The sequence below is a fragment of the Hippocampus zosterae genome, chromosome 5, assembly GCF_025434085.1.
Source record: "Hippocampus zosterae strain Florida chromosome 5, ASM2543408v3, whole genome shotgun sequence".
In the NCBI taxonomy this organism is placed as follows: Eukaryota; Metazoa; Chordata; class Actinopteri; order Syngnathiformes; family Syngnathidae; genus Hippocampus; species Hippocampus zosterae.
The window spans coordinates 9,829,098-9,850,000 of NC_067455.1; the positions used below are offsets into that span (position 1 = coordinate 9,829,098).

Below are 20,903 nucleotides of genomic sequence, written 5' to 3' on the forward strand. Positions count from 1 at the left end.
GTTGTCGAGCAGAAGTTCGAAACGCTGGTTGGGGACCGAGGGACTCAGATGAGTGGAGGACAGAAGCAGAGAATTGCAATCGCTCGAGCGCTCGTACGTAACCCCAAAATCCTTCTGCTGGATGAAGCAACATCCGCCCTTGACGCCGAGAGTGAGACTGTTGTGCAGGCTGCGCTCGACAAGGTGCAAACGCAGACCCGATTCAGTCGGAACGCATATTGTAGAATTATTTCGTACCAGTAGAATCTTTCTCTAAAAATTATTTGCCCTTTTAACAATTTTATCATTTGTTCAGGTCAGACTGGGTCGTACCACCATAATTGTAGCCCATCGCCTCTCAACGATCAGGAACGCCGACATCATCGCTGGCTTCCAAAATGGAGAGGTTGTCGAGTTGGGGACTCATAGCCAGTTGATGGAAAAACAGAGTGTGTATCATACCCTCGTCACCATGCAGGTAACACCGTCATAAAAAGCAATTTTGACACATTTGGGGGACGTTCATTGAATATTCCAACAATATACAGTATACCCGTGCAGTGGTTTCTCCCTCTCTATCTTGCAGACCTTCCAGAAAGCCAAAGTTGATGAGCAGCGGAATAGTGAGCAGAATGAAAAGAGCCCGATAACCAAAATGCTCGACGATGAATCTTCCCTGAAAAGGAGGAAGTCGACAAGAGGGGTTTCCTCCGCTGGTTTCGAGGGAAAGAAAGAAGAGAGAGAAACATTGCTGGATGCCCAAAACAAGACAGAGGTGAGATTGGTTGACTTGACTTTGGACAATAAAGCAAGGCGCAATTCAGCGTTTCTCTCCTCCTTTCTAAAGGATGAAAGTGTTCCACCCGTGTCGCTACTCAAAATTCTGCGTTTCAACCTTCCCGAGTGGCCTTACATTTTGATGGGGATCATCTTCGCTGCCATTAATGGATTATTACACCCTCTGTTTGCCGTCATCCTTTCAAAGTACATTGCTGTAGGTTACAATTTATGTCCGCTGGGTCACATTTTTTTTTCCCTTGAACCAAAATAAGATCATCAACTTTCTCTTTCAAACTTCCAGGTGATGGCTGAGACTGATCAAGAGATGATTAGAAAAGAAACTGAATTCCTCTGCCTCATGTTTGCAACTATTGGAATTGTCATTTTTTTCACCATGTTTCTCCAGGTAGGCATACGTTCACGTTCACACGTGCCGCATGCACGTTTAAAAAATATTTTTTGGGGGTGGTATTTTTAGTGTTTAATGCAACTCACGCATTTCTCTTATCCTTTTGCCGAGTAGTAGCACGAACCATTGCCCTGGGTGATTTGAATGGTATTTTAGCACTTACAGGCTACCATAGCGCAGGCTTGTGACAGTTTTGCTTGTCCACAAGTTAGCTAAGGCGAATTCAAAATAAGTCACTTGGTTGAAATGTGATTCGGAAGTGACACTATGAGGAAGAAAAAAAGATCCTGTTGCCCACCCGATATGGCTCCGATAGGGTTGTAATATTTGGAGCATGATTAGAAATTTGAGTACAGTCTACAGACAAGGAGCATCAGATTAAGAAAACCGTTATATATAAAACCTAATAAAGGTTTTCTTAATCCTTATTAGTCTCGCAATGGAGAAATTCCAGATTCACAGCAGCAAAGTTATGAAAGGAAGAAGTAGAACAACAAAAAAATAGGAGCTGCTGGAAAGGCAGCCACTCTCGCGGCGCCATTTTGAAGTCAAAATAACAAAAATAACACAAGACAACACATAGGACAGAGACAGTCGTGCAATCTTCACCACTTTTCTGCATACACTTTGTTGTCTGAAGCAGTTCTAGATGAAAGAGGAGAGGATCAAAGTGTTCTTTCTCCAGTGGATCAGAGACGTCATGCTGAAAATGTGCACACGTCTGCTACAAGCTAAGTTTTGAAAGCAAACACAAAGCTGTAGCATCCATTGACGAAAAGAGATTAGTTCACTTCTCCTGTCCCACATAATCCGCTTCAAACTCCAAGCCGCGACTCCCAGCTCCAAATCCGCATCGGCACTCCGCGCCAACGTTCCTTTCTTCTCATCGTCGGCTCCTCAAGACCTCCATCCATCCAGCCGCAGACCGTTCAACAGCACCGATCTCTCCGCTGAACAAAGCGGGGCTGTGAAAAATGCTGCCCATTACAGGCGCAAGACACAAGCGCCCCGGGACTGTCCAGCAACGACAGTCAAATGGCGCCGACATTCCTCCAGTCAAAAACAGTGCTGGTATACCCATGCTGCCGAGAAGGCGCAACCACCAAGCACAGAGTCTCCTACTTGATGAATGTCGTGGCCAAAAAATGCTGAAAAAGGTCCACATCAAGTCCACACGACGTAACAACAAACACAAAGTGACAAAAGAAACACAAGAACAACAAAAAAAGCAAGGCTCATGAGAGCACCTGCTGACGGCTGCCTACTCGGGCGCCATCTTGACTTCGGCACTGATAACGATCTTACTATGCCAATGGCTGCAGAGGGAAGGTGTCAGTCACTTGAATTCATGTCAACGTCCAAGTTTGTTTCCGTCACTTTTTACAGGGTTACTGTTTTGGAAAATCTGGAGAGATCCTGACATTAAAACTGAGACTTGCAGCTTTCAAGGCTTTGATGAGGCAGGCAAGTTAAAAAAAAAAAAAAAAAAGGCTTTTCGGGTTTGCCGTTCACCAAGGCTGGCATTTCTCTGTCAGTATTTCTTAATTTGAAAAGGAATTACATTCTAGGACCTCGGCTGGTTTGATGACCACAAAAACAGTGTTGGAACCCTCACAACAAGGCTGGCCTCAGATGCTGCTCAAGTACAAGGGGTGAGGCCTTTTTCCGTGTCTTGCCACTACACACGCATACACGCAACGTTCTATCTATTTCCACCAAACCTTTCACCTCCTCTCAGGTTACGGGACTACGCCTGGCCACCCTGGTGCAGAATATTGCCAATTTAGGCACCGGTGTGATTCTTGCCTTCGTGTACGGCTGGGAGCTGACCCTGCTCGTACTGGTGTTGGTGCCAATCTTGGCGGTAGCAGGAACTGTGGAGATGGAGTTGCTAGCTGGGCAAGCTGCCAAGGACAAGAAGGAGTTGGAGAAGGCTGGACAGGTGAGCATTTGCCATAGCGTATGATGGGTTACTCACCTACCTTTGCCCTCCTTCTCCCGAAATATAAGACCGTATTATACGATGTCGCATTTTCATGGTGCATCTCATCAGATTGTTACGGAAGCCATCGACAATATCCGTACAGTCGCATCACTGACCAGGGAAGCCACGTTTGAGTCTTTGTTTCACAAGAATCTTCAAGCTCCGTACAGGTATGTGAGGACCTCCATCAATGGTTGAAACAGTTTTCGACGTGCTATTTTGGATGGTTCCGTGTGTCTCCGTAGAAACGCCCAGAAAAAGGCCCACGTGCAGGGTTTTGCCTTCTCTTTCTCCCAAGCCATGATCTACTTTACTTATGCCGTATGTTTCTGGTTTGGAGCTTGGCTTGTTCAGCAAGGACGAATGGATGTGGAGGGAGTTTTTCTGTGAGTAACAAAGAGTTCAGAGCATTCATTACATTCGGGAAATAACCTCTCAAACTTGACATGATTTGGTAAGGTCGGTCCTATGTAAATGAATATTCTCCCTCAGAGTGATTATGGCAATTCTATATGGTTCAATGGCTGTTGGAGAAGCCAATTCCTTCACTCCAAACTACGCGAACGCCAAAACGTCTGCTGCTCACATCATGATGCTTCTGAACAGACAGCCTGCTATCGATAATCTCTCGCAGGAGGGACAGTCATTGGTAAGCAGCAAAAAGTTGCCAAACAGTGCACTCCAGAGCAGTTTACGGTATTGAGAAAGTGGATGTCTGGTTTATTACTCCAGGACCATTTTGATGGCAATGTGTACTTTGAGGGTGTTGTGTTTGACTACCCATCACGGCCCAATGTACCCGTCCTCCGAGGGCTGAATCTGAAAGTGAGCAAGGGAGAGACACTGGCCCTGGTAGGAAGCAGCGGCTGTGGAAAAAGCACCACCATTCAGCTTCTGGAGAGGTTCTACGACACCAAGCAAGGGAACGTGGCAAGTAAAACAATTGCACTTTTGTTCGTTAGTCAATTTAATGGCACTGCGCTGCACAGATGAGATGTAGAAACACACAAAGGGCATTTGCTCAATGTGTCTTCTGTGTGTATCTTTGTGTCTGTTTATTAGTGGAAAAGGCGCCAGTGAGTGGTAGAGTGTTGACGTAGTGCCGCTGAGTTTCTCTTATTCACACATTTGCTCCCTTTTTTATATTATTTTGGGGTTTGCTATGTGTTGTGTTAACCTGTTTTTGACCATGACATAGTATGGCGGATTATAATGCCACTTCTTATGTGCGGCTTCACTGACAACCTGTCGATAACAGCTATATGGTACTTTCTCCCGCAGACAAAATATTGTGGTTTTTTTCTTCAGAAATGTTATGCATTTATAAGTTAGAGTTTTGTGATTTTTAATTTTTTTTTAAATCTGGGGTGTTGTGACCCACCTAGTGATTTGATCCAAACAACTTTCCGCGGTCTTGGGTCATCTTGCTCAAAACCAATTTTTCTTGACATCTGACTTCAACGATGTCCCGACGAGTCTTTTTGTTGTTTGTCTTCCAGATGATTGATTCCAAGAGCGTGAAAGACCTGAACATCCACTGGCTGAGGTCTCAGATAGGCATGGTGTCCCAGGAGCCTGTGCTCTTTGACTGCAGCTTGGCTGAGAATATCGCCTACGGAGACAACAGTCGGACTGTAACCATAGAAGAGATTAAGGCAGCTGCTGAGAAAGCCAACATTCACAGCTTCATAGAAAAATTGCCAAAAGTAAATCATGTTTTGGGATCAAGCTATTATTTTTGGTTAAAACATCAACTGTATTACCAGTTTAACTCACCGAAGTTTACATTAGGCACTCACACAATTTTAACAAAGTGCTGTCATAAAACATCAGGGACAATAATACTGGTAATACAACTGCAAAATAAAATGTTATTTTCTAATTCAAATACACAACGCTCCCTTTACATTGGCAGATTTGTAAAAATGAAGGCAATTATTAGGATTCCAATTTCCAAATCTTTTCACTTTCAAATATTAAGAAAAAAACGTTTACTGTACTTCATGTTCCATGCACTGACTTTGACTTTGTTTCCTCGAGCAGAAGTATGACACTCAGGCAGGCGATAAGGGGACCCAGCTGTCAGGTGGTCAGAAACAACGAATCGCCATAGCCCGAGCCATCCTCCGTAACCCCAAACTGTTGCTTCTGGATGAGGCCACGTCAGCACTCGACGCCGAGAGTGAGAAGGTGATGTTTTTCTCTTCTCATCTGGAATTGCTCCACATTTGCATGGCTGAGATGGTTCGCCGGATTGACTTCTGTCTTCTCAATTTGTGCTCGATCCAGGTGGTGCAAGAGGCGTTGGACAAAGCTCGGCAGGGCAGGACGTGTATCGTCGTAGCCCACCGTCTGTCCACCATCCAAAATGCAGACCGCATCGCCGTCTTTCAGGGAGGAGAAGTGGTTGAGCAAGGGTCTCATCAGCAGCTGCTAGCCAAAAAGGGCGTCTACCACATGCTGGTCACCACACAGTTGGGTCGTGATATTGAATGAGTAGGGTTATTGATTTTCAAATTATTTTCTTAGGTCTTACATTTCAAATGATAGTGGCTGTTTGAATGTGCACAACTTTTTGTGAGTCTACTAGATGACACGCACAGGTGCAACTAGAAAAATTCAGCTAAGGTTGGCTGATTCCATAGGTCAGTGTTTTGCAACTTTTATCCTGCCAGGGCGTATGTATTGTAAGAGAAAAAAAAACTTCATGGGACGCTACTAAACAAAAATTATGTACAGTATACTGAAATAATGTCTACTCGTCTCAATTTATACACAAACTGACTTATGCAGTGTGAAATCTAGGCCAGTGTTTTTTGTTGACAGACCTCCTTTCTTTAGTGTTAATTTTAGTGCTTTGGATGAAAATGATTAGATTTATTTAATTTTAGTTGATGAAAACTCCCAAGTTTTGAGTCTAGTTTTAGTGAAACCAAATTATAACATCTTTTAACAAATGTACATCGTGTATTTTTAATTCAACAATTAAAAAAAAAATATATATATATATATATATAGGTATATACGACTATGCCTTAACTATCAAAGAAGCAAAAAGAAAATACGTTTTGATGGCTTATTAATCACATGATATTGTTATTAATAAGCCATCACCTACCCTATACTTTCTGATCAATGAACAAAAGTATAATTTACCTGTGCTGTTTTGTTTTCTAGCTCTCGTTTGGACAACAGCAACATGTGTACCTTTCCCTCCATGTTTCACAGTCACTCAAACGTGTCAATATGATAAAGCATTGCAAAAATCCCTGCAAATTTGACACGTAAAAGTAACACACATATAAGCTAATAAATTAACGCTAGTACAACAATGCTAACTTTTACAGTACTTGAAGCTAGCTAGCAGCCCATTTTCGCCAGGACTTTTGTGGAAAACTTAAAGCTTAACATGAAACCTATTCCAAATTTGTTGTGACTTACTTCAGAATAAACATCAGTGTGATAAGCATATATTTTGAAAATCTGACAAACCACCCACTAACTTTCACGTTGAAAACTTGTTACGTTTTTACTCATGAAAGAGCCATGTTCAGTTCGTCGCCATCACGTTATCGCCATGAATAAGAAATAAAAAGCAGCCATCAATGGAGTCATTTTGCCATCAAGGAAAACGGCACTGAGCTGTGTCTGTTTAATTTAACATAAATTCAAATTTTATATATTCACACTGTTATTCTGTGTACTTGGAACAGATGCATTTAAATTGTCTCCCATCTAGTGGTGGAGCATTTAATTGTTCTGCTTGTCACTATTGTCGGCATGGATTGAGACTTTTTCAGATGAATCAAGTGAAATTATTGAATTTCCTTAGATACTCATGGCTATGTCTCACGGCACACTGGTTGGGAATTATTGATCTGAAAGTGACATATGCTTCCTTGTTCTTTGTGTCTTGTACAATTGAATCAGGAAGAGAGATTCGATTAGGGTGGGAAAAGTAAGTGAAGATAACTGACATTAACAAACAAACAAAAAAAAGCATAATAGACAGTGGAAATATGATGAATTTTTGACTGACTGACTTACTGAAAGACTGAAGTGGAGCATGTGAAATCTGAAGTGCATTTGAGATTGCTCCATGCCAAATTCCAGGCAACCTACGATGAGTATGTATTATTAGCAGAGATACTTTTACTTTTAAATACACATTTTGTGTTGTAAAATATAATTTATGATCATGAGTAAATGCTCAATTTTGCAATTTTTACTGCACAAAATAGCATTTACTCATGCTATTGTCATCTTTCGCCACACTGTCACCAAACAGATCCTACCTCACGATGCTGTTATGTCATTGAATCTGCATGTTTTACACTCACAGACAGTGTGAAGTATTGCTCGCTGTTTGTATAAATAAAATTATTCTGAACAATATTTGCACTCATTTTGCAATGTCTGTTCCCGTTTCACACCTCTGTCGATCTACCGCTTTCCCGCCCACACATCACCTGAGCAAGTTCAGCTGGATGTACTTTACTCCACTTAGCTGTGTTTGGAGTGGTTGATGTTCCGTTGCAAAATGTGCTGTGCACACTCACTTCCCATCATTTCTGAATGTGCCTGATGTGCCTGATGTCCTAGAGCTTTGAAAATCAGGTTTTAAATTGCTGTGTAGCACCAAAGCTTAATTAAGAATTATTAATGATATCCATTAACAAATGACTCTTGGGACGATGTGTCTTGTCCCACGAAGACCTCACTTCGGCATTTGATACGGTGGACCACAACATCCTAGAGTCTTGGTTACAGCTACTTTGTAGACATTAGTGGTAGAACTCTGAATTGGTTTAGCTCTGATCTGGCAGGCAGAACTTGCCTTGGGTCCACTATTTTATGGGGTTCCACAGGGTTCCATTTTAAAGCACCTCCTTTTGTCCTTCCACCTGCCTTCATGGGTTCCATCCTGAGAAACTATGTGTTTTCCTTTCATTGTTATACTCAGGGCAGTCAGATTTATGAGTATCCCATCAAAGATGCTTCCTTGGTAAAACTAAGTATGTCTTAGACATTTAACACTTGGTGACGCTTAAAATGTTAATGATAGAAAATGGAAGGGGTAGTGGTTGGTCCCAGTGCCTCTTAGACATTTAACACTTGGTGACGCTTAAAATGTTAATGATAGAAAATGGAAGGGGTAGTGGTTGGTCCCAGTGCCCTTTGTAAATTGTTCTAGCATTGATTGCTTTTAAAGTGCTTCATAAATAAAGTTGTGTTGAGCGGATAGTCATTTTTTCATTATATATCTATATACGTTCATTTATCAATTCCAGCAATGTCAAATGGCAAGCAGAACAATTAAATGCTCTTCTCCGAGAAGGCAAAAGTTACACTCCATTTAGTTAACATGTGCATCCACTTGGAGGAATTTTGTTTTCTATTTGGATGGTATGTCCCAATACACTATAGATTTGCAACACTGCTTTAGGGCAATTAAAAGTGGTGTTGGCTGGGTGTGTGTGTGCTCACACATTCACAATCCAAACTTTCAAAATTCTGTCAAACATTGGAACACTAATGAGGATGCGGAACGCCAACGGCACGAAAGCACTCGGGTATAATTCCGTTTAGTCACTCTCTTCATTATGAAATGGTCACGCTACCGACTGACATGGCTTAATTTTCAGAAAGGAACATTACAAACCAAAAAGATTTTCGCCTTTGTTTTCCTCTGATAAAACCTACAAATGGATGAAACGGACACTTTGCAAAAGAACACAACGGATATTAATTTAAGGTAATATTCCTGGAGTCGTAACTCAAACTGTTTTTGTTTGTTTAGTTTTTTGTAAGTCGCAAAATTAACCCAACAATAGAACTCATATTTCAAGGAAAGCAGTTGAAATGAAGTTTTTTGTTTTTGACCCAGTGATCTCAAAAATGAAAAGAAGAAAAAAGAGGAAAAGATACCCACAGTTGGCCCAATTGGACTGGTGAGTTTTGTCTCTATCCATCTAGCTCAAACCACAAATATTTTTTTTTAAACACCATTTGGCATTTTCTTCCTTCTCCCTTTGACATGTGCACAGTTCAGGTTTGCAAATGGCTTCGATATTGTGCTGATCGTCATTGGGACCGTGATGTCGATTGTTCATGGGCTTTTCTTCCCCTTAATGTGTATTTGTTTTGGGAAAGTGGCGGACTCGTTTATACTCCACTCAGTATTACCTCAAATGAACACCAGCCATGCCAGTGAGTTTGTCGAGAGAGTTAACAAATAGCCATTTGACTTGACAAAGGAGTATTACACTTTATCCTTGATATTTTTAGATTCCTCCTTGCTAATTGTGAACAGCACCTTGCAGGAGGATGTAAATAGGTAAGAGCGAGTTTCGAAAGGTGAGTTATGTGTGAATGATGATCAAACTGCCAGCAAGATTTGAACGTAGCTTCACTTGACTCTTGAGTAATATTCTACTGTCAGGTCGTATCAGGCAGTACATGACAAATTGTCTTTTTTTTTTTTTTAATGATACAAACTCTACCTTTAATTTACATTCACAGAGACACATTTGATGAATTGTGTTTCTTCCATCCCAGTTTGGTCATCTACTATGGCATCGCGGGGACGTTGGTTATTGCGGCTTGCTACATGCAAGCAGCTTTCTTTGCACTGGCTGCCGGACGACAAGTCAAAAGCATTCGCAAGCAATTTTTCCACAGTGTCATGCGACAGGACATCAGCTGGTTCGACGTCAACGAGACGGCAACACTCAACACTTGTCTCGTTGAGTGAGTAACATGTGAATCGCACTCATCCATTTCAAAACAAACTACCTCCACAGCTCTCACATTCAGATGATATAAAGACCAGGAAAGTGGAAGGTTCTTTCGAGGGGAGCAGAGAAATCGGCATGGCCCGGTGAAGCCGGGTTTCTCGGCAGCCATCGGGTTTCTGTTCCAAAACGGATCACGGTGGACCTTTGGGATAATGTGCTTTGGTGACCAGCTGTTTTTTTAGCAGGTTATAAAAATGTATACCAAACCTTGCGTTGTAGCAAGGAGTGACGGCACATTCTACTAAAGAATTTGTGACATGGTTTTTGGTAGCTCGCGTTTATCGGGATCTGGGCGTAACAGCCCCTTTTGCTGGTTGGTTCTGTCATTTAAATTGGATCTTCAATGAACCACTAGGTCACTAGAGGTTCCCCTCTTACTTGATGGTAGACCGAAAGCGAAGACAATGTTAGGAACGTGTATGTATGTCATATCGCATGTAGTAGTATTTCACGCCACCCGTTTATGGAACAGAAGTCAGAAGTAGTATGAGATTCACTCAATAAATAAGGTGATTTTTTTTTTCGGTATGAGGAGAAGCTTGTTTTTTTTTTTTCTCCACCGTAGTCTCCCAGCACTGTCACACACTTTTTCCATCTGTGCACAAGCCTTCATATTCCCTCAGTGTAAAAAAATCTTTGGACTGATGTCTCAGCCTGTCTCTCACAACACTTTTGACTTCGCCACCTTCAGACTTTGTGGGTAGAAGTCGGAAGGGGCAAAGTCTGGGCTATAATGGGGTTGAGGGAGCAGTTCCCAGCCCAGCTTGTAGATGGTCTGCACCGTTTGGGCTCCTATGTGAGGCCTTGCGTTGTCATGATGCAAGATGACTCCTTCTGACTGATGACCCCTGCGTTTGTTGTCTTTCTTGACCTGCCTCAGCAGTTGAGAGTACACAGTCATACCTCGGTTTTCGACCATAATCCGCTCCAGAAGGCTGTTCGAAAACGGAAACCACCCTCTTTAAAAAAAAAAAACTTTATTGAACACGTCTGCTCACAATGAAACGCTACACAAGGAAGCGTCACTTCCTCGTGTAAGGAATGCGAGAGGAGTCAAGTGACACATTCAAGTGCACTCAGTTTGTTTGAGAATCTAAATTCGGTCGTCATCTGAGGCATAGAAAAAACTCGAAAATTTTGGTCGAAAACCGATTTGGTCGAGAACAGAGACGTTGGAAAACCGAGTTTTGGCTGGAGTTGGCACCGGGTTTGAAAGTGGCAATGAAGTCAAAAAGGGTTGTGAGCGATTGGCTGAGACATCAGTCCAAAGATTTTTACGCTGAGGGAAAATGGCAGCTTGTGCACAGGTGGGAAAAGAGTGTGACAGTGCTGGGACACTTAAAAAAAAGCTTCTGTCTGTTTTCGAAGTCCTTACACCCAACAGACACAAATGTCTTGCAAATTGCAATTGATGGACATGTTCATTTGCCTGGACAGTGACGTCTATAAGATCCAAGAGGGTATAGGAGATAAGCTGGGAATGCTGATCCAGTCCTTTTCCACTTTAATCATATCCATCATCATTGCTTTAAGCAAAGGATGGAAATTCGCTCTTGTCATCTTGGCCACCTGCCCCTTGGTGGGCTTGTCAGCTGCGCTTTTTAGTAAGGTAAACCATATCCACCCCTCTCTGGCTTTGGTGTAAAAAAAAAAAGCGAATAAAAGAAAAGTCTCTCATTGCCAATCTTATCTGGCTTTCTTCTTAGGTGCTGTCATCATTCGCTTCGAAAGAACAGGCTGCTTACGCCAGAGCAGGTGCGGTGGCACAGGAGGTGCTTTCTGCCATCAGGACTGTGTTTGCCTTCAGTGGTCAGAAAAGAGAGATCGAGAGGTTTGTGCAGAATTTTATATGCTAGTACTGTATCTCTTATTTTTATCGAGGCGAGTTAGTCAATACATCTCATGCATTAATACATCTCTCATTAGATTATGCTGGTGTATTCAAAGGTATCTGCTCTCCTGTGCCAGAAAACAAAATTCTCAAAAGTACTTGGATGGCAAGGTCAATTCTGGTGGAATTCTGAACTAATGTCTTGTAGTCATCTTTTGATCAGAAAACCAAATGCCTTCAGTGTAAGACAAAAACAAAGGTGTTGACTTAGCTATTCCAATACTTTTGGACGCGACTGTATAAGGAGATGATGTACAGTATTTCTTTATTTACAAAGACCAAGTCATAAATTCAATTTTTACCTTTATTAAAAACTACCGGTACGCAACCAATTGGGCAAAATCAACAATGCTCCCTAAAATGGCGGAAAACTGCAATCCTGCAAAACAAAATACGGACTACCCTATTCCCAGAGACAACATCAAATACAGTATCTAGTTATTCATATCTTAGCAAAAAAAAAAAAAATTACGTACCACTCCTGGATATGATTTGTGACGACTTCAAATGCTTAAATAGGCTACACCTCTCACTTCTGACACAAGTACCGGTCGCTATGGGTAGAAAGGAAAAATAAATTACCTCAAATGAATGATTTATGTTCACTAATTCCACTGAAACCCGTGTTCAAGTGAAAAACGCTAGACCCTGGTGTTGTAAATGTCTATTCAACTTATTCAACAAAACCAAGAAAAATAGAATTAGCCCACCCATCCTTCAGAAAAATAAATAAATAAAAAAAGAAAACTCGCGGAATCGACACACCCTCCCTCAAACATTATTTACCTACATAAATATAATCATCAATTAGTTACACCCAAATGTTAGTTAAGCAACAATCATGCAAATAATTAGAAAAGAGAGACAAACTGGAATAGCACCAAACTTTCAGACCTCCTGTTTATAAGCACAAAGGTCACAATTGTTTCAAGAGCCCAATTACTGCCTCAACATTATCTGCGTGATTTAAAAAATAAAATATGGAGAAGCTCACGCAATCTGAGTTGGCACCACAATCTGGCATAACCCTGAGTTTTAAATGAACAACAAAATGGTGTCTGTGATTATTCGAAGTCGATGCATTTAACTTTTGGGGTTTACCTTAGTTTAAACTGGTATTTCAATAACATGGGATCTCAAGGCGAAATCACAAATTGAATTAATTAATGTCCCATCATGGCCAACTTGTACATAGTGACCACAAGTGGTGTTCAAGACTCTCTCAATCGGATTTTTTTTTGGTTTGCCTTTGATGACGCATATCATCACAAAACGCCCTATCAGCCCTTGTCAACACAAAAATCGTGACATGCCACCATACGTACAAAATTTTGGCCGGTCCGTCATTCGTCACCTTTGTCAGTCTGTCATTTTTTTTCCAAGCCAAACTAAAATGGAATTGTCAGAAAGTCTGTCATTTTATTTTAACCACACTCCCGTCAGTAAATTTCACCGCCGTTTTGTGCACAATGTTGCCGAGAACAACAACAAGGGTGAAATTCAATGGCCGTAATACAGACCAGTTAAAAAGGGCAAAAAAAAAATCACAAAGTAGTTTTTGCCAAAACTAATTAGTTTCCGACTGCACAACCTAGCTATCAAGGACTTTGCCAAAGACCACATCGAGCTAGGTCCTCGGACCCCATTGCGTACCGCGTAGATCATGCTCCAGCGACGGAACTCAAAGGTGGCTATCACCAATCCCAACAGAGTTCAAGGCCATCCAGCTGAACCTAATCAAAGCAACACAGGTTACACAAGTCCCTCCCCCATTTGCGCCCGTCCGCTTCGAGGCAACTCTTGTCGGTTCCGCCAGCATGACTGCCAAAAGAACTCACGACTGTGGTAACCACTCCCACTCCCTTGCCAACACAATGAACCAGGTCTGAGAAATCAGAGTCTTGCCCAAAATCGCCCATGCATGGGGAATACACGCATGAGTCTTCAACCTCAAATACTCCACAAATAGTCTCTCCAAGACATAAGGATTCTCCAAGACGAAGCGGGACATGGAAGATCAAGTCTTTACCATGCTCTGCAACCATGTTAGCAAAAGAAGGAAACAAAATCCGCCTGTACGACTAGGCCAGATGCAGGCGTTAGCCGTGTGGATTTTCAAATGTCTTTTCATTCAACCAATACTTAATTCTTTGGTGTTTATGTCACTTAACAGATATCGCAAGATTTTGGAAGATGCAAAGAAAATGGGAATGAAGAAGATGATAAGTTCAAACTTGATTATGGGCTTTACTCTCATGATGACCAAACTGTCTTATGCTCTGGCCTTCTGGTACGGGAGTACACTCATTTTGACAAAAGATAAAGAATACAGCATTGGAACTGTACTCACAGTGAGTAGAGAGATTGCCTTTATGAATAAAAATGTATTGGATTGTGTGGGATTTATTTAAATTTGAATGAGCAAATTGAGATCGAGCTCTCGAACAAAATATTGTGTGCTGCTGGCCAAGGAGTAATGTGATGATGAATACATGTACAGAATAGAGATTCTAACAATAAATTCAATAGTAATTTAAGACACCCAAACTGCATGGCAGATTTTTAAGTGCCATAGTTGAGCTCAGAAACGATTGGAAACTGCAAATGGAAATGTTATTTCCCCCTATCGAAAATATTCAAGTTAGAAAGGTTCAATCCAAGAATGTTTTTGTCTGAAGGTTTTATTCGCTTTGCTCATTGGGGCATTCGCCTTGGGAGAGACCACACCTAACGCTGAGGCATTTGTCATTGCCCAAGGAGCTGCACACCAAGTTTACAAGATCATTGACAGTGTAAGGAAAGCTTCATTTTCTCCCTCTTTCATTTTGCTTGCTCAAAAACAAATATATGCAGCGGAATTCTGCATTCCGCACAATTATGTATTGTCGACGATAAGTGGTCGAGAGTCCTGAGATTCAAAGAAGAAAAACATTTTAAAAAACAACTTCTTGTTTTCTCTAGATACCGAGCATTGACAGCTACTCAGAGAGCGGCTTCAAGCCTGACTCGATCAGTGGAAATATCGAGTTCAAGAACATCCACTTTAACTACCCCTCAAGGCCAGAAGTTCAAGTAAGCCTCCTCACTCAACTTCATCCAACATCTAAACCCGGCTATATATTCTTACTCCTTTCCATAATGGTCATCACTTGCAGGTATTAAACAACATGTCCCTGAGTGTGAAGAGTGGGCAGACCATTGCCTTAGTGGGAAGCAGCGGCTGCGGTAAAAGCACCACCATCCAGCTGTTGCAGAGGTTCTACGATCCTCAGGAGGGATCTGTGTGTAAATGTTTCTAAAACCTCTGACACAAAATATAAGGATTCAGTCACAAAAGACAGACATGCTGAATCAAAGCATTGCGACTGCGACAATCAAGAATAATTGAGAGAAAAAAAAACATTCTTCTCTTTTATTTGCAGATATCAATTGACGGCCATGACATCCGTTCTCTCAATATCCGCTACCTGAGAGGGATGATTGGCGTGGTGAGTCAAGAGCCCGTCTTATTTGCCACCACCATAGCCGAGAACATCCGATACGGCCGAACTGACGTGACGCAGAACGAGATTGAGCATGCTGCAAAGGAGGCCAACGCTTACGACTTCATCATGAACCTTCCCGAAGTATGATTTTATTCATGGCTTCACCCGAAAATCTCCTTTTTCTTGTCAATGATGAGAGCGTTGTTATCGAGCAGAAGTTCGAAACGCTGGTTGGGGACCGAGGGACTCAGATGAGTGGAGGACAGAAGCAGAGAATTGCAATCGCTCGAGCGCTCGTACGTAACCCCAAAATCCTTCTGCTGGACGAAGCAACATCCGCCCTTGATGCTGAGAGTGAGACTGTTGTGCAGGATGCGCTCGACAAGGTAGGGAGACCCAACCTGTATATTCATTTAAAAAAATGAATGAATACAAATTCTGGCAGTGGAACTGACACTCTTGCCCAAGAATCAACTGAAATTGTCCAAACACAAATTTGTTGAGAGACCGTTTACACCTTAGTCCTTCCAGCATCAGTGGCGCATTGACTTTCATTTCTTTTTTTCTTTAAGGAACCATAATGACGCTCTCATGACCCATAGTAAGAACTGATAGTTCCAAGAGTCAATCAGAAAGTCCTCACAACTTTTGTACAGGACAGATTTAAAATTCTCTACTTTATATTCATGTCATAGATCCCCTAACGTGTCACACACCTGCAGCCCTGCGATCCACTGGTGACCAACCAATTCAGGCGCACCCACACACCTACCCCCGATGTTCCTGACGCACAATTAGCATCACCCTCAGTCTTCCGCTGTTTGGGACTCGCAATGATCGAGATTCAACTCAGACAGTTAGATCTTGTATGTAACAGCACACTTCACTGTCGGTAAATCTTCACCAAGGTCTTAGGAGTCAGCACGGTGAAGATCAAATCCAAACTCTCTGAATCATTACTTTTGTCTGTTTATATGGTTCCATTATTTATTACAGTATTATTATTCGTGCGGCAGCGACAATTTGATCGAGGCGATCACATTAGATTGAACAGTCCCAGCAGGAGGTTACTCGTGGCACATCGAAATCGCAACCCACCAAAAAAATCAATTTAAAAAAATATATATATACACACACTATAAATGAAAAGATTTTGTATCACTTGTGCAGGTTCGACTGGGTCGTACCACCATAATTGTGGCCCATCGTCTCTCAACTATCAAGAATGCTGACATGATTGCTGGCTTCCAAAATGGAACGGTTGTAGAGCTGGGGACTCATGACCAACTGATGGAAAGAAATGGCGTTTATCATACTCTCATTAGTACGCAGGTAAAACTGGAATTAAAAAAAAAAAGACTTTAAAAGACTATTTGTAGAAATGGAAATCCAGCTTTTGGTTTTCTCCCTCTTACAGACATTTCAGAAAGGTGCGGATAAGGATCAGCAAAATGGTATGCCGAATAAAAAGAGCCCAGCGGCCAAAACGTCCTCTGAGTCTTCCGCATGTAGGAGAAAGTCGATAAATTCTTCCTTGACTGGTTTGCACCAAAACAAAGAGAGTGAGAAGTTGGTGGATGAAAAAGGCAACAAAGAGGAGGTGATTTTGCTGCTTTACACATCGAGCAGAGAAGAAAGTGCGGTATAATTCAGCGCTCTCTTTACTGCAGGATGGAAATGGGCCGCCTTTTTCCTTACTTCAAGTGATGCGTTTCAACCTTCCTGAGTGGCCTTACATTTTGTTGGGGATCATCTGTGCTGCCACCGTTGGAATATTCCAGCCGATGTTTGCGCTCATCCTCTCAAACTTCATCGGTGTACGTGACAACTAACCATCAAGCAGCGTGACCGACCAGCGTAATTGATTTGGGGGGGCAAAAAGGGGGTAGGACTTCCTATGCCAAGCTCTGAATAAACAAACCCTCTCTTCCAAACTTTCAGGTGTTTACCAGTATTGATCAAGACGTGATGAAAAAGAACGCAGAACACCTTTGTCTTTTGTGCACTATTCTTGGATTTGTATCCTTTTTTGTCAAGTTTCTACAGGTAGGCGTACTGACATTGAATCATGTCAGCATTCATGTAACAAAGAAATGACAGACTCAAGTAAAGCAAAAATAATATAAAGACACGTCGGGTGCTCTTGTGTCTTTCACTTTTGACAGGGTTTCTGTTTTGATAAATCTGGAGAGATTCTGACATTGAAACTGAGACTTGCAGCTTTCACAGCCATGATGAGGCAGGTAAGTGGAATTATCAGTTGCAAGGCAGACACTTAAAAGTGACCAATGCGTCCAGAAGGTCTAGTCTAGTGTGTGTGACATCTTCCAGTAAGAGCACATATGCGAACGTGCCTTCAAAAGAATACAATATTTACATTTGGAAGTCGGGTACTTTCAGAAAATCTGAATTTAATTCCACCCTTCTACTTCAACTCTGAGTCCCTAACTAGCCTAGCTCCACTCCTCATCTCAAAGAGTGAACCAGTGGTGGAAATTAATTCGCTTTGCGAGAACGAGACTGTATCGTTCCAATTTTCTGGTTCATTTACATGCCCTGTACTTTACTTTTAGGCACTCGAACGACTGTTTGCCTGAATGTGAACCGTTCATCGCCACACAGCGCCGAGGCTCGCAAAGAGCATTTAATAGAGGACAATCAACAATGCAAACAATGACTCACCGAAACAAAAGCATTTAATTGCTGTGGGTCTAACTATGAAACTGGGTGGGTTTCATTAATTAAAAAAAAAACTATGCTTGAAATAGTTTTAGCCCAAAGTATTACTCAAAATATGGGTGGCCAAGTTTACTCCACACTTGACCTTTAAATGGCTATGGGTAAAAATTTGAGGGTAACAATGATGATTATTTTACCCTTTTTATTATATTTTAATCTTATTAGGACCTCGGCTGGTTTGATGACCCCAAAAACAGTGTTGGTGCGCTCATAACAAGGCTGGCTACAGATGCCGCTCACGTACAAGGGGTAAGGCGCTCCTCTCTGTCTCATGTTTTCCCCGCTTGACATGTCGTAAATCACTTTTCATCTCTGCTCAGGTTACAGGACAACATTTGGCCACAATGGTCCAGATTGCGACAAATATGGGCACCAATTTAATCATGGCGTTTCTGCATGGCTGGCAGCTGACCCTCCCCATGCTGGTGGTAGTGCCAATCTTGATTGCGGCTGGCATGTTAAGGATGCAGATGATAACTGGAACAGCAGCTAAGGACAAGAAGGAGCTGGAGAAGGCTGGAAAGGTGGACATTTGCCATCATTCTGCCAAACTTCCTGTGGTATACAACACGATGTTTTCACGCTGTCTCGTCAGACCGTTACAGAAGCAATCGAGAATATCCGGACAGTTGCATCGCTAACCAGAGAACCCACGTTTGAATCTTTGTATGAAAATAACCTCCAGGTTCTTTTCAAGTATGTGAGATCCTTGATCAGCTGCCCATAAATATTGAACGCCTCTACTTCTTCTCAGATATTCTTTTCAATAGCTCCCTCTCTCTCTCCCTACAGAAATGCAGAGAAAAGGGCCCATGTCCATGGTGTAGTCCTTGGCATATCCAACGGTGTGCTTTGCTATGGTTATGCAGTATGCTTCTCATTTGGAGCTTGGCTCGTTGCGCACGGCCAGATGGACGTTCAGGCAGTATTTCTGTAAGCAATATCTCCTCATTATGGATTTCAGCAGTCTGGAGTCTGGGGTTAATAATCACAAAGTCTGTGCGTGCATTGTGATTTTACAATGCAGCAGTTCATTCTATAGAATTAAACCATTTGCATTGAATCGTTTTGCCCTGTCCAAAAGTCCTGGCATGCCCAAAACATCGAGTTACATCTTTTCAAATACGCGGTGCAGTTATTTGCAAGTACAGTTTAGTCAAAGAAAACTATGTTACACACATCGCAATAGCTACATACCCGAGATATAGTAAGATATTGCTAATTTTGTCACACAACTAAATTAAGAACGCAGTTACATGTGTTTGCTTTTGACCGGAAAGTGACCATGTCCATATTTAAAGGGTGACTCATTCAAGTCGCTTAGTCTTGTGGAGGCAAGATATTTTGTGTAGCTCTATGTACCGTTACAATAAAATGAAAATCATATGGGATCATCTCTGATTTGCCATATGGAAACCGATTCCTCTTTCAGAGTGTTGCTGGCAATTGTATATGGTTCAATAGCTGTTGGAGAAGCCCATTCCTTTTCTCCAAACTATGCAAAGGCCAAATTATCAGCTGCTCACATCATGATGCTTCTGGACAGACAGCCTGCTATTGATAATCTCTCACATGAAGGACAGTCATTGGTAAGCAGCAAAAAGTTGCCAAAGGTGTACTCCGCAACACACTTTACATGTCTACAGTAAGAATAAAGTAGCTCTTTGTCTTACCTTAAAACTCCAGGACCAATTTGATGGTAATGTGCAATTGGAGGGTGTGAAGTTTAACTACCCCTCACGCCATGACGTACCCGTCCTTCGAGGGCTGAATCTGAAAGTGAGCAAGGGAGAGACATTGGCCCTGGTCGGAAGCAGCGGCTGTGGAAAAAGCACCATCTTCCAGCTTCTGGAGAGGTTCTACGACACCACGCAAGGGAACGTGGTGAGAAGAAATTGACATACACCCGTTGTTTGTGCAGCACAGATGACACCACGCAACATCCTTGATTGAAACTTGATTCGAATAACATTTGCCTTGTTTAGACGTTGGAACTGACTTGCATTTGGGATATTTTGGTAATTTGGTCCAGATGACTTATGTAGTACTTGCCTGGGACTTGGGTGAGAGAGTGTCTGTATCATTCCATTCACAGTTATGCAATTTTGTCTTCCAGACGTTTGATTCTGTAAATGTGAAAGAGCTGAACATCCACTGGCTGAGGTCTCAGATAGGCATGGTGTCCCAGGAGCCTGTGCTCTTTGACTGCAGCTTGGCTGAGAATATCGCCTACGGAGACAACAGTCGGACTGTAACCGTAGAAGAGATTAAGGCAGCTGCTGAGAAAGCCAACATTCACAGCTTCATAGAAAAATTGCCAAAGGTAAATCATGTTTTGGGATCAAGCTATTATTTTTGGTTAAAACATCAACTGTATTACCAGTTTAAGTCACCGAAGTTTACATTAGGCACTCAAACAATTTTAACAAAGTGCTGTCATAAAACATCAGGGACAATAATACTTATAATACAACTGCAAAATAAAATATTTTCTAATTCAAATACACAACGCTCCCTTTACATTGGCAGATTTGTAAAAATGAAGGCAATTATTAGGATTCCAATTTCCAAATCTTTTCACTTTCAAATATTATGAAAAAAACGTTTACTGTACTTCATGTTCCATGCACTGACTTTGACTTTGTTTCCTCGAGCAGAAGTATGACACTCAGGCAGGCGATAAGGGGACCCAGCTGTCAGGTGGTCAGAAACAACGAATCGCCATAGCCCGAGCGATCCTTCGTAACCCCAAACTGTTGCTTCTGGATGAGGCCACGTCAGCACTCGACACTGAGAGCGAGAAGGTTAATTTTTTTTTTTTACTTCTCCTCTGGAATTG

At 41.9% G+C, this 20,903-nt stretch overlaps 1 protein-coding gene and 2 long non-coding RNA genes across 18 annotated transcripts in view; 1 reads left to right on the plus strand and 2 right to left on the minus strand.

Moving 5' to 3' along the window:
• abcb4 (ATP-binding cassette, sub-family B (MDR/TAP), member 4) overlaps positions 1–20,903 on the plus strand; it is a 40,644-nt gene that overhangs the window by 18,350 nt on the left and 1,391 nt on the right. For 3 of the 16 annotated variants that reach the window (XM_052065804.1, XM_052065806.1, XM_052065800.1), the window contains exons 14-28: positions 13–183; positions 296–457; positions 566–754; positions 827–973; positions 1,061–1,165; positions 2,555–2,632; positions 2,737–2,820; positions 2,907–3,110; positions 3,222–3,322; positions 3,398–3,538; positions 3,645–3,801; positions 3,885–4,082; positions 4,652–4,858; positions 5,196–5,342; positions 5,442–6,747. In XM_052065804.1, coding sequence (XP_051921764.1) covers positions 13–183; positions 296–457; positions 566–754; positions 827–973; positions 1,061–1,165; positions 2,555–2,632; positions 2,737–2,820; positions 2,907–3,110; positions 3,222–3,322; positions 3,398–3,538; positions 3,645–3,801; positions 3,885–4,082; positions 4,652–4,858; positions 5,196–5,342; positions 5,442–5,648 — 2,298 coding nt within the window. In that variant the 3' untranslated portion in view covers positions 5,649–6,747. Of the gene's footprint in view, positions 1–12; positions 184–295; positions 458–565; positions 755–803; positions 974–1,060; positions 1,166–2,554; positions 2,633–2,736; positions 2,821–2,906; positions 3,111–3,221; positions 3,323–3,397; positions 3,539–3,644; positions 3,802–3,884; positions 4,083–4,651; positions 4,859–5,195; positions 5,343–5,441; positions 6,748–8,357; positions 8,908–9,039; positions 9,104–9,199; positions 9,363–9,440; positions 9,490–9,710; positions 9,903–11,386; positions 11,559–11,655; positions 11,781–14,013; positions 14,192–14,518; positions 14,633–14,801; positions 14,913–14,995; positions 15,122–15,262; positions 15,467–15,540; positions 15,712–16,495; positions 16,658–16,742; positions 16,926–16,995; positions 17,143–17,266; positions 17,372–17,490; positions 17,569–18,229; positions 18,314–18,384; positions 18,589–18,659; positions 18,761–18,856; positions 18,998–19,496; positions 19,654–19,750; positions 19,949–20,180; positions 20,388–20,721; positions 20,869–20,903 lie in introns of those variants that run through there. The other 13 variants (XM_052065810.1, XM_052065809.1, XM_052065801.1 and 10 more) reach the window with 13 other exon arrangements.
• On the minus strand, positions 11,623–13,190 carry LOC127600933 (uncharacterized). The gene is made up of 3 exons (XR_007962448.1): positions 12,488–13,190; positions 12,317–12,422; positions 11,623–11,750 (listed from the first exon to the last, which is right to left on the minus strand). It is a non-coding gene; the product is annotated as an uncharacterized LOC127600933 (long non-coding RNA).
• Positions 15,566–16,439, minus strand: LOC127600932 (uncharacterized). The gene is made up of 2 exons (XR_007962447.1): positions 16,118–16,439; positions 15,566–16,041 (listed from the first exon to the last, which is right to left on the minus strand). It is a non-coding gene; the product is annotated as an uncharacterized LOC127600932 (long non-coding RNA).